Here is a 13,031-nt window from a genome sequence, read left to right on the forward strand (position 1 = left end):
CATGGAACAGATCTTACAGTGTGCTTTATTGTTCCACTAAGCTTCTACCTACCTTCAGCTGTGATAGGAGATGGTGCTTAAAGGGGATATCCGAGACTTTATGAAAAACAAAATATGTGCCTATGCACTAACGGAGGTGGTTGCTACTTGCCTGCCTGTTGTGCCGTTCTTCCCCGGCAGAGAGCCGTCATACACCGCTCCTGTCGGGGATTCAGCTGTTTCTGCTGACGTCACCTTGACCGAGGGGGCGATTCTTTTCTGCTCCACTCTGTTGACAGGGAGGGACTTCCGATGTCATTCTGATTACCAGCTGGAATCCCGCTGCCTATTAGAGGAAGCTGGGAGCGTGGTGGCTCAGTGGTTATTATTATTATTATTTATTTATATAGCACCATTAATTCCATGGTGCTGTACATCAGAAGGGGTTACATCAAAATACAAATATCACTTACAGTAAACAAAACTAACAACGACAAACTGGTACAGAGGGAAGAGGACCCTGCCCTTGCGGGCTTACATTCTACAGGATTATGGGGAAGGAGACAGTAGGTCGAGGGTTGCAGTAGCTCCAATAGTGTTGAGGTGGCCGTGTGGTCTTTACAGGCTGTAAGCTTCTTTGAAGAGATGGGTTTTCAGGTTTCTTTTGAAGGATCCAAAAGTAGTGGATAACCGGATGTGTTGGGACACTGAATTCCAGAGGATGGGTGATATTCGGGAGAAGTCTTGGATGCGATTGGGTGAGGAGCGAATAAGCATGGAGGAGAGGAGGAGGTCTTGGGAGGACCGGAGATTACGTGAGGGAAGATATTGAGAGATTAGTGTGGAAATATACGGAGGAGAAAGATTGTGGATGGCTTTGTAGGTCAGTGTTAGTAATTTAAACTGGATACGCTGAGAAATTGGGAGCCAGTGAAGGAATTTGCAAAGAGGGGAAGCAGGAGTGTAGCGAGGAGAGAGATTAATTAGTCGGGCAGCAGAGTTAAGGATGGACTGGAGGGGTGCGAGAGTGATAGAAGGTAGGCCACAGAGGAGTATGTTGCAGTAGTCGAGGCGGGAGATGACTAGGGCATGCACGAGCATTTTGGTAGAGTGTGGGTTGAGGAAAGGACGGATTCTGGAAATATTTTTGAGCTGGAGGCGACAGGAGGTGGCGAGAGCTTGGATGTGCGGTTTGAAGGACAGGGCAGAGTCAAGGGTTACTCCGAGGCAGCGGATTTTGGGGACAGGGGAAAGTGTGATTTCATTTATTTTGATAGATAGATCAGGTAGGGAAGATATGCGAGATGGAGGAAAGATAATTAGTTCAGATTTGTCCACATTGAGCTTGAGGAAGCGAGAGGAGAAGAAGGAGGATATGGCTGATAGACACTCTGGGATTCTGGAGATCAGAGAGGTGACATCTGGGCCAGAGAGGTAGATCTGAGTGTCATCGGCATATAGATGGTACTGGAAGCCATAGGACCTTATGAGTTGTCCCAGGCCGAGTGTATATATTGAGAAGAGTAAGGGTCCTAGGACAGAGCCTTGAGGGACACCAACAGAGAGGGGGCGAGATGAAGAGGTAGTATGTGAGAAGGAAACGCTAAATGTGCGGTTGGCAAGGTATGAGGAGATCCAAGATAGGGCAATGTCTTTGACCCCAAAGGAAGAGAGGATCTGTAGTAGGAGGCAGTGGTCAACTGTGTCGAAGGCAGAGGACAAGTCTAGGAGGAGGAGTATAGAGAATTGTCTGTTAGCTTTGGCTGTAAGTAAGTCATTAGTAATTTTGGTCAGGGCAGTCTCAGTGGAATGGTGGGGACGGAAGCCAGATTGTAGGTTGTCGAAGAGAGAGTTAGATGCAAAGTGAGAGGAAAGTTCAGCATGGACGTGCTGCTCAAGGAGTTTGGATGCAAATGAGAGCAAAGATATGGGGCGATAGCTGGACGTAGCGCTTGGGTCAAGGGATGGCTTTTTGAGGATAGGTGTGATTGTGGCATGTTTGAAGGCAGAGGGGAAGGTACCAGAAGTTAGTGAAAGGTTGAAGAGATGGGTTAGGGATGGGATTAGTGTGGTGTTGAGGTTGGGGAGGAGGTGGGATGGGATGGGGTCAAGTGCACAAGTGGTGAGGTGCGATTTGGAGAGAAGATGAGCAAGCTCCCCTTCAGAGATTTTGGAGAGTGAAGTTATGGGGTTTGGGCATTGGTCTCTCATACAAAGGGGTTGTGGTGGTTGGACAACAAAGACTTGCCTTGTTTGGTCTATCTTATTTTTGAAGTGCGTGGCAAAGTCCTCGGCAACGATTAGGGAAGTCGGAGGGGGCAGTGGTGGGCGGAAGAGGGAGTTAAAAGTGTTGAACAACTGTTTGGGGTTGTGGGATAAGGAAGATACGAGGGTTGTGAAGTAGGTCTGTTTAGCAGAGGTGAGAGCTGATTTGAATGCCAGTGTTGCTTGTTTGAGTGCAGTGAAATCATCTTGTGAATGCGTTTTCTCCCAATGCCGTTTTGCAATTCTGGACACTTGCCGAAGCTTTTTAGTGATGTTATTGTGCCAGGGTTGTCTATTGGTTCGTCGCACTCTGCTATGCATGACGGGCAACTGTGTCAATAGCTGATGCAAGAGTGGCATTGTAGAAAGCAGTGGCAGTGTCTTTGTCGTGGAGTGAGGATATAGAGGACAGTGGTAGGATAGAGTCAGAGAGTGTGTGGGTGTCTAGGTGTGCGAGATTCCTGCGTGGGTGCGCATGGTGCTGGACATGGGTGACAGGTAAGGAGGACAGAGATGAGAAAGTGAGTAGATGGTGGTCAGATAGAGGGAGAGGGGAGGTTGTGAAGTTAGATAGGGAGCATAAACGGGTGAAGACCAGGTCTAATGTGTGTCCGTCTGTGTGGGTGGCTGAGGAGGACCACTGAGTAAGTCCAAAAGATAAAGTAAGGGACAGAAGCTTGGAGGCTGCTGACTGGTGGGTGTCAATGGGGATATTGAAGTCACCCATGATGATGGTAGGAATGTCAGCAGAGAGAAAGTGAAGGAGCCAGGTGGAGAATTGGTCAATAAAGGCAGTGGTCGGGCCCGGAGGTCGGTATATGATGGCCATTTGGAGGTTGTAGGGGGAGTAGATGCGGACAGAGTGGACTTCAAAAGAAGGGAGGATAAGGGAGGGTAGAGGTGGGATTGGGTTAAAGGTACAGTTGGAAGAAAGGAGAAGGCCCACTCCTCCACCATGTTTGTTGCCAGGGCAAGGAGTGTGGGTGAAGTGGAGGCCACCGTAACATAGTGCAGCAGGGGAGGCGGTGTCAGCCATGTTTCAGTGATGCCCAGAAAGAAAAGATTACGAGAGGTAAAGAGGTCATGAATCACGTGGAGTTTATTGCAGATGGAGCGGGCATTCCATAGTGATCCAGAGAGAGGGTGCAAAGGGGTGGGCGTCATGGGCACGGATTTGAGGTGGGCAAGATTTTGGCTGGTTAGTACCAGAAACGAGTGAAATGTGGTCACAGTTTGGTAAACCATCATGTTTCCACTAATGCATTTATTTCACTTTGGCTAGAATAGTGGAGCTGTATGATGAACGGGGGGGGGGGAAACGTGTTTGTTGAAGGGAGGAGGGAATGTGGAGAGGTTGGAGGAAAGGCATGCTTTTTTTTTCTTCCCTTTGTGTTGATTCAGGCAGCCAATCGGGGCGTAGAAACCATCCACGTCATGACACAAGGTCTTCTATAATTGATTTCCGAAGTCACATGATCCTGGCCATGTAAAAAGCGGACATCTTGTTTTTCTGGTGCCAGTTTCTCAGTGTCACAGTGCAGAAAAGCTCCTGCTACTGCTGCAAGTGAACTTGTCAATTAAATAGAAAGGATCCTGTCCTGTGTGAAATCAATCATTAAGCACCTAACTAGATTGTGCAAAAACTTTGTGGCAGTCTACGGAAGCCTCATTTGCTACTCCAAATAGTTTGTGATAAAACTTTCAGGGAGAAATCAGAAGGCCAGATTTCCACTTACAAATCATTAGGTGTAACAGTGTTGTTCAAGCACACTAAGAAAATACATAGTGATTGTTCATTTAGTGACAGGTAACTGACGGCTGTGGGCCTAAGGTTGTGAAACAGCAGGGTCCAGGAGGGGAAGGCTACATAGAACATGAGTGGGGGGAAAAAGTGAGGTTGTGGTGGAAGGATGAATAGGCTTGGTATTCGACGTGTACATTGATTAGGTGCTTATTAGTGATGAGTGATTATACTCGTTACTCGAGATTTCTCGAGCATGCTCGGGGGTCCTCCGAGTATTTTTTAGTGCTCGGAGATTTAGTTTTTAGCGCTGCAGATGAATGATTTACCTCTGTTAGCCAGCATAAGTACATGTGGGGGTTGCCTGGTTGCTAGGGAATCCCCACATGTACTTATGCTGGCTAACAGATGTAAATCATTCAGCTGTGGCAAGAAAAACTAAATCTCCGAACACTAAAAAATACTCGGAGGACCCCCGAGCATGCTCGAGAAATCTCGAGTAACGAGTATATTCGCTCATCACTAGTGCTTATGTTAATGAAAGCGCTACTGAACAAACCTTCTCGTCCTATCCAAAGACCACTGACAACACCTGTTACTGGACAGGCAATACACTCCGTTTCTTTGGCAGTCACACAGCGGTACCCCTTGTAGATGAGTGCCAGAAAGAGCATATGCTCTAGTGGATGACAAGTGCTGCATCAAGTGGTCTCTTCTCCTCTTCCTCCACATTAACATCACACCCAGTACAAGCCTCATGGGTGGCACCCCAATAACCATTGTTTCCTCCGCGTCACAAATTTCCAAACGCCCAACTGACTGTGGGGAACCATAGATGAGCCATTCTGCAGAGCTGTTCACACATTCTATTCCATGAGCATCAGAGGCTTGCTGTGAATAAATACAGAATCCAGAGGAAGAAAGCATCTGCACCGATGCCCAAAAATTTTTCATGTTGGATCCGGAGCCGGACGAAGAAGGGTCTGAGCAGAATCCAGACCCTCGTCACCAGACGTTAACCAACAGAGGTGGAGGTGATCCTGATGAGACTCAGATAGCAGAGTTGCACACGGACTGTACTGTGGTGTCAGGGCAGGAAGAGGGCGGGTGAGGAGCAATGAGAACAGAGAGGATGACTGTGTTGTATTTTCCATTTGGTGTGAACCCACAGGTACACAGCTGGGTAGCTCAGCAGAGGGGGAGGTCATGTTGCAGCTTGCCATACAGACATAAAGTGATTCAACCACGATAAGCACTGCATTCTCAGCCCCAACACCTTCACGAGTGTGCAGTTCGCAGGGAAAGCAAGGATTGCCTAGTCGGGGCCTTTTTTTTTTTGAGACTGCAAAGGATGACTCAAATCTAGTTATCTGCCAAATTTTCAAAAAGAAAAAGTGGCAAAAATTGCAATAATTTGACTACTACATGCATGAATTGACACACGTGCGTCGAGCGGGCAAAAGATTGTATATAGGAGGGAAAGGAAATGTTGGTGTCAAACATAACACCTAGACAGCACACTAACTGCCTAGGTGTTATTGCTGTGCCACTGAGAGAGAGATATCTGATTTAGGGAGGTCAGTAGCCTGCGGCAGCAAAAGTTCAGATTTAGAAAGGTTGAGTTTCAGATAGAGAAATATCAAAAGACTGACCTTCACTTCCAAACAGAAATCAGGTGTGAACAGGTGCTTACTAAGAGTAGCCATCTCCATACACAACTAAACAAAGCAGCACTATGTAGCGCTACAGCATGCAAACATGAAATATGAAACTTGAGTTGCATTCATGCACTAGAAAATATGAAAAATTGAGAATACTTAGCGCACAAATTGGCCAATTCATGTGTACCCAGCAGCCATTGCCAAGGAGATTCTCGTTGCTGGGACCTGTCTAATGTGAATCCTCTCTTAGACTAAAGGTACCGTCACACTAAACGATATCGCTAGCGATCCGTGACGTTGCAGCGTCCTCGCTAGCGATATCGTTTAGTTTGACACGCAGCAGCGATCAGGATCCTGCTGTGATGTCGCTGAATAAAGTCCAGAACTTTATTTGGTCGTCCGATCGCTGTGTATCGTTGTGTTTGACACCAAAAGCAACGATACCAGCGATGTTTTACACTGGTAACCAGGGTAAACATCGGGTTACTAAGCGCAGGGCCGCGCTTAGTAACCCGATGTTTACCCTGGTTACCAGCGTAAAAGTAAAAAAAACAAACAGTACATGCTCACCTGCGCGTCCCCCAGCCTCTGCTTCCTGACACTGACTGAGCTCCGGCCCTGAAGTGAAAGTGAAAGCACAGCGGTGACGTCACCGCTGTGCTGTTAGGGCCGGAGCTCAGTCAGTGTCAGGAAGCGGACGCCGGGGGACGCGCAGGTGAGCATGTACTGTTTGTTTTTTTTACTTTTACGCTGGTAACCAGGGTAAACATCGGGTTACTAAGCACGGCCCTGCGCTTAGCAACCCGATGTTTACCCTGGTTACCCGGGGACCTCGGCATCGTTGGTCGCTGGAGAGCGGTCTGTGTGACAGCTCTCCAGCGATCAAACAGCGACGCTGCAGCGATCAGCATCGTTGTCGCTATCGCTGCAGCGTCGCTTAATGTGACGGTACCTTAAAGTCTACATCTAAATGGGAAGGTAGGATCCTGCTGTAATTAAAAATGCCTGAGGCTGAGGGGTGGAGTGCTCAGAGAGCCAATGAATTCACATTAGGCAGGTCCCAGCAATGAGAATTGCCTTATCGTGACTGCAGGGTACACATGAATTGGCTAATTTGTGCGCTATGTATTCTCAATTTTTCATATTTTCTAGTGCAGTTAGTGCAATTCAAGTTGTGTATTTCATGTTACCACTCTGTAGCGCTATAGCATGTAGCTTTATTTGTTGAGTTTCAGAGAGCGGACATTATATTGGAAACTGCGGACACAGTCACTGGTGTTCTGTATTACAATGGAGATAAGGTCAGGAGATGAAGTGCATAGTTGTATGGCATCAGCATAAAGATGGTACTGAAAGCCAAATCTGCTGATGTTCTTTCCAGTTGGGGATGTGTAGAGAGAAGAGAAGGCTAATGACTAAACCCTGAGGGACCCCAAAAGTGAGAGGAAGAGAAGTAGAGCCAGCGAATGATACACTGAAGGAGCGGTCAGAAAGATAGGAAGAGAACCAGGAGAGAGGAGTGTCCTTAATGCCTATGGATTGGATCATAGAGTAGGAGGTGGTGGTCAGTAGTGTCAAAAGCAGCATGTAGGCTGAGAAGAATGAGCAGAGAGTGGTCACCATTATGTTTTGCTGTCAAAGGGTCATTGGTCACTTTGAGTGTGATTTCTGTGAAGTGTAGTGGGCGGAAGCCAGACTGTGATGGATCTAGAAGAGAGTGAGTGGAGAGGTAACAGGTAAGGTGAGAGTAGACCAGGCACCCCAAGAGTTTAGAGATGAAGGGAAGACTGGAGGCTGGTCTGTAGTTATTTGTTCAGAATGGGCCGAGAGGATTTTTTTTATTATGGAGTAATGATGGTGTTCGAAGGCAAAGGGGAAAATACCAAAGGAGAGGGAGAGATTGAAGATATTAGGGGAGTAGTAATGACGAGAGAGACTGAAGGAGATGTGAGGGAATAGGGTCAGTAGTACATGTAGTAGGATGAGAAGAAGAGAGAAGGCTGGAGACTTCTGTGATAGGGTCAAATGTGGAGAGTGAGCCAGATGAGATGTGGGGAGCCATGGCACTTGGTGGCTGGGAATGGATTTCTTGACTGATAATCTCTTATTTTCTCTGTGAAGTGTGAAGCCAGACCTTCAGCACAAACGTTTGTGATGGGGCCTGTGATTTCAGACTCAGAAGGGAGTGAAGGGTGTCATTTGTTAGTGTTGGATAGTGAGATCAGATTAGTGTAGTAGGTCTGTTGGGTGAGGTGAAGGGCAGAGTTGTATGTTCTTAACACTAATTTGTAGTGGATGAAATTTTCTTGTGTGCGAATTTTCCTCCATAGGCGTTCAGCATTCTTAGAGCATCGCTGGAGAAGTCGAGTTTGCTATGTGAGCCAGGGTTATTTTACTCTGTTTTGGAGATTCTGAGGGTGAGGGGCGCTACTTGGTCTAGAGTGCTTCTGAGAATGTCATGGTAATGATTTACAGCCAGATCAGGACAGGAAAGAGCGGACATTGGGGTCAGTGATGAGAGCAGGGAGTCTATAAGTATATGAGGGTTAATGGCTTGTAGATTTCTGCATGTGTGGTAGGTAGGAGTGTGATGCCGTTGGTGAGAATTTGTGAGCGTAAAGGAGAGAATGTTGTGGTCGGAGAGGGGAAGAGGCAAGTTATCTAGGTAGACGATTGAACAGAGCCAGACAAAGACCAGATCAAGGGGTTAACGGTCTTTGTGTGCCTCAAAGGTTGAGAGCTGTGAGAGGGCAAGAGAAGTGTTTAGAGATAGAAGCTGGGATGCAGATGGGAAGGTGGGGTTGTTAATGGGGATGTTGGTATCTCCCAGGATATGGGTTGGTAATTCGGAGGACGAAGTGTGGCAGCCAGGCAGAAAAGTGGTCAAGGAAGTAGGTGGGTTAGCCTGGAGGATGGTATAAAACTGCTACTACTCTGAGGGAGAGAGGATGGGCTAGCCTGATGGTGTGTACCTTAAAAGAAGGGAATGAGAGTGATAGAACAGGGGAGATAACTTGGAAAGTGCTTTGTGGGGATAGGACTATGCAGACTCCACCACCAGGTCTGTTTGCAGTTCTCGGGGAATGGGAAAAATGTAAGCCACCATGAGAAACAGCAGCGGGGAGACGTCAGAATCCTGAATCCGGGTTTCAGTGATTGCCAACAGATTAATAGAGTTGTTCAGAAAGTAGTTGTGCAAGAAAGGAAGATTATTGCACACAGACCATGGATTCCAGAGTGCACAATTACAAGAATATGGGAGTACAACTAATGTTAATAGGGTTAGTAAGGTTTCGGTGTGAGGGGGGAGGGGTTGAAGTTGGTGGAGGGAGGACCGGGGTTGGAAGAGAGCCCGTGAAATAAGTAATAGTAAAAAGAGAACAAGTATTTCCTTGGATTTGTGACACTGTTGTGCGATATCTTAGAGCAAGATGGCTTGCACTGCTCCCTTAACCACCAGGTCCTTATTGAAACTTCAATTCCAAGTTGTAAATGCTGGTCCAGACCCTAATGCCATTTGCAAATTTTTACTGTGGGTCAATTGATGCTATTTTTCATGGTATCTGCCCCTAATTTTAGCTGTTTGGGAAGCTTTTTGTCACCCCTTAAGGTGTTGTGTATATGTTTGGTTTGGCCTTCCATTGCATCTAATGGGGTTTGGGTACGTTAATTGAACCGTTTGGCAAACGTCTAAACATTTGGCGAGCCGAACCTTAAAAGGTTCACTCATCTCTAGTTAGCACTGCAGTGTTCATGCACTGGGGTCCTGGGTTCAAATCCCACCTAGGATAACATCTGCAAGAAGCTTGTTTTCCCGTGTTTATGTCCCACATTATCAAGACGTACTGATAGGAAATTTAGATTTTGAGCTCCATTGGGGACAGCAATGATAATGTATGTAAATCATGTATATGTATTTAATGTATGATAGCTGAATCCCCTGCAGGATCAGTCTGTGCCGGCGAAGAACGGCGCTAGGCACAACGAGAAGGTAGGTAGGAACTACCTGCCTGTTGGTGCTTATGCATATTTTTTTATTTTTCATAAAGTCCCGGATTTACCCTTTAAGTTTCCACTGGACCTCTTGTTCATTTTTCCATTTCCCTCCCCCGCCTATTTCATCCATGTCCATGTATTTACTTTTGCATATCCTTTTTGTATATAATTTTTTGGTATATAATTTTGTATATATCATTTGATACACTGTATAATATTTATCCTGTAATTTCTCACATTTCAGATGTCCTCGAAAAAGGCCACTCTCTGTCAAAACCTTGGACAGTATTTGTTTGACTCCTTGCCGGATCAAAATAAGTAACACTGCATCAAGACCTAAAGTCTTGCTTTCCTTTTTGTGGTGCTGAGGTTTCAATTAGTCTGGACCAAGAGTCTCTTCCTGGAGCACACTATTTAACCTGTGCTGCTGGTCTTTCTCCTTCATCTAATGAGCACTCCAAAGTCAACTCATAGGAGCTCCCCGGCGTGGCATTTCTTCAGGAAATGTGATGATGATGAGACACGGGTGGTTTGCACGCTGTGCCATCGGAGCCTGAAGCGAGGCATAAATACTTTGAACCTGAGTACCACCTGCATGACAAGACATCTGAGTGCAAAGCACGAGCTGCAGTGGAATGCACAAATGAAAAACCATGAACCATCTGAGGCTCCGCCTGCTCCCTCTTCTGCTGCAGTCTCAGCCTCTTCCTCCCGCTCACGGTCAACAGGGCCACCTGGCTCACCACAAAGAGAGGATGTGATAGCACCAGCATTGTCACCGAGCATCTCCACATCGTCCCATAGAAGTGTTCAGCTGTCAATCCCCCAAAGACTGGAGAGAAAGAGAAAGTACCCACCTACCCACCCACGAGCCTTGGCCCTGAATGACTGCATTTCAAAATTCCTGGCCTTTGAAATGCTGCCATTCAGGCTGGTAGAGACGGACAGTTTTAAAAAACTGATGGCAATAGCTGTCCCACATTACGTGGTTCCCAGCCGCCACTACTTTTCCCGGCGAGCTATCCCTGCCCTGCACACAAATGTTACGGACAAAATCAGGTGTGCACTGCGCAACGCCATCAGTGGCAAGGTCCACATAACCACCGATACTTGGACCAGTAAGCACGGGCAGGAACGTTATATATCTCTTACTGCCCACTGGGTAAATGTAGTGGCGACTGAGGTGGAAGGTGATCTGATGCATGTCCTACCACCACCAAGAATTGCTGGACAGTTCTCTATCCATGTTGCATCCTCCTTGTACTCAGAGTCCTCCACCACCTCCTCATCCAGTCAGCATAACATCTGCGCCACCAACTTCTGCACAGCCAAGGGTAAACGACAGCAGGCTGTTCTGAAACTCATCTGTTTGGGGGAAAAATCCCACACTGCGCAGGAGCTGTGGACGGGGATCAAACAACAGATAGATGAGTGGTTGGTGCCGCTGAACCTCAAGCCAGGTCTGGTGGTGTGCGATAACGGACGAAGTCTCATAGCAGCTCTGGGCCTAGCCAATTTGATGCACATCCCTTGCTTAGCACATGTGCTGAATTTGGTGGTGCAGAGCTTCCTTAAAAATTACCCTGAGATGTCAGAGCTGCTGCAGAAAGTGAGGGCCATCTGTGCACGCTTTCGGCGTTCTCAACCAGCTGCTGCTAGCCTGTCTGAGCTGCAGCGTCTCTTCTGCCTTCCCGCTCACAACCTCATATGTGACGTACCCACAAAGTGGAACTCCACCTTGCATATGCTGGAGAGACTGTGCGAACAGAAGCAGGCAATAGTGGAGTTTCAGCTGCAGCACGCACAAGTGAGTCGCTCTGTGGATCAATACCACTTCACAACCAACGAGTGGGACTCGATGCAGAATGTGTGTGCAGTGTTGCGCTGCTTCGAATTCTCCACTAACATGGCCAGCGCTGATGACGCCATCATTAGCGTTACTATCCCACTTCTATGCCTGCTTCAAAAAACTCTTCAGACGATGATGTCTGAGGTGGTGCCACAGGAGGAAGAGGTGGAGGAAAAGGGATCATTCACACGATTATCAGGCCAGTCGTCCACACTTGGCTCGGAGGGTGAGTTTCTGAACCAACAGCAGCTAGGTACACAAGTGTCCAGTCAGGGGACGGTTTTGGAGGATGAGGAGGAGGAAGAAGAGGATGAGGAACCATCTTTACAGCAGGGTGGCACTCAAAGCAGCTCACGGACATCACTGGAGCGAGGCTGGGGGGATACAGAGGACCCAGACGATACACCACCCACTGAAGACAGCTTGTCGCCTCTGGGCAGCCTGGCACACATGAGCCAATACATGCTGCTGTGCCTACGCAATGACCGTAGAGTTGCCCGGATTGTTACCAGTGATGATTACTGGGTGGCCACGCTGCTGGATCCCCGTTACAAGGACAATGTACCATCCTTACTTCCATCACCAGAGTGGGATTGTAAAATGCAGGAATACAAGCGTATGCTGGTAGACGCACTACTGACGGCGTTCCCACCTGACAGTGGGGGCTCAGTGGAAGAACAAGGCAGAGGAGAAGGAGAAAAACACCAGCGAAGCTGGGGCTCCATCACCACCTCAGGAGGGAGGATTAGCATAGCAGAAATGTGGAAAACCTTCCTTAGCACACCACAACTTCTGGCACCACCATCTGAAATGGTCCATATTAGCAGGAGGCAGCGTTTCAACAACATGGTGGAAGACTACCTGTCCACACATCTCCATGTACTGAGTGATGGATCTGCTCCATTTAACTTCTGGGTCTCCAAATTGGATATATGGCCTGAGCTTGCCCGTTACGCCTTGGAGGTGCTGGCCTGCCCTGCGGGAAGTGTACTGTCGGAACATGTGTTTAGGATTGCAGGGGGTGTGAGAACAGACAAGCGCATCCGCCTATCCACAGCCAACGTGAGTAAGCTCACATTCATTAAAATGAACCAGGCTTGGATCCCACAGGACTTGTCTGTACCTTTGGCTGACTAGAGAAATATACCAGCCACACCCAGCCATTGTTATACTTCACTGCAGTTTGTTCTTTCTATTTGCCATTTCCAATGTTTTGGGGCCTCCCCAAATTTAAAATAAACACAAAAACACTGTTGGCTACCTCCTTCTCCACCTATACTGCCATGTCTACCTCCGCCTCCTGGTTCAAGATTATCAGTTTTTTTCCTTCTGTTATTTTAAGTCATTTCCTTGTCCACATTTGTTTTCATAGCAATTGTCCTGCTCTTAACCCCATTTTGCTTTCTTTTGCAACCCCCCTACCCATTACTACCCCCATTTTACATCACAAAACTTAGTGCCCCCATTGACTTCTATGGGGTCCGGGTTCAAATTCCGGTAGCGTTCTGGTACCCAAACTGTACAGTTCAGTCAAACCTGA

The 13,031-nt window shown here is 47.4% G+C and overlaps 1 protein-coding gene across 1 annotated transcript in view; it reads left to right on the forward strand.

Annotated features, from left to right (window-relative positions):
* Positions 1-12,751, forward strand: part of LOC143775188 (zinc finger BED domain-containing protein 4-like) — a 13,829-nt gene extending 1,078 nt beyond the window's left edge. The window contains exon 2 of the mRNA XM_077263030.1: positions 9,887-12,751. Coding sequence (XP_077119145.1) covers positions 10,091-12,628 — 2,538 coding nt within the window. The 5' untranslated portion in view covers positions 9,887-10,090 and the 3' untranslated portion in view covers positions 12,629-12,751. The remainder of the gene's footprint in view (positions 1-9,886) is intronic.
* The last annotated feature ends 280 nt before the right edge of the window (positions 12,752-13,031 follow it).

Source organism: Ranitomeya variabilis, chromosome 5, assembly GCF_051348905.1.
Source record: "Ranitomeya variabilis isolate aRanVar5 chromosome 5, aRanVar5.hap1, whole genome shotgun sequence".
NCBI classification, from domain to species: domain Eukaryota; kingdom Metazoa; phylum Chordata; class Amphibia; order Anura; family Dendrobatidae; genus Ranitomeya; species Ranitomeya variabilis.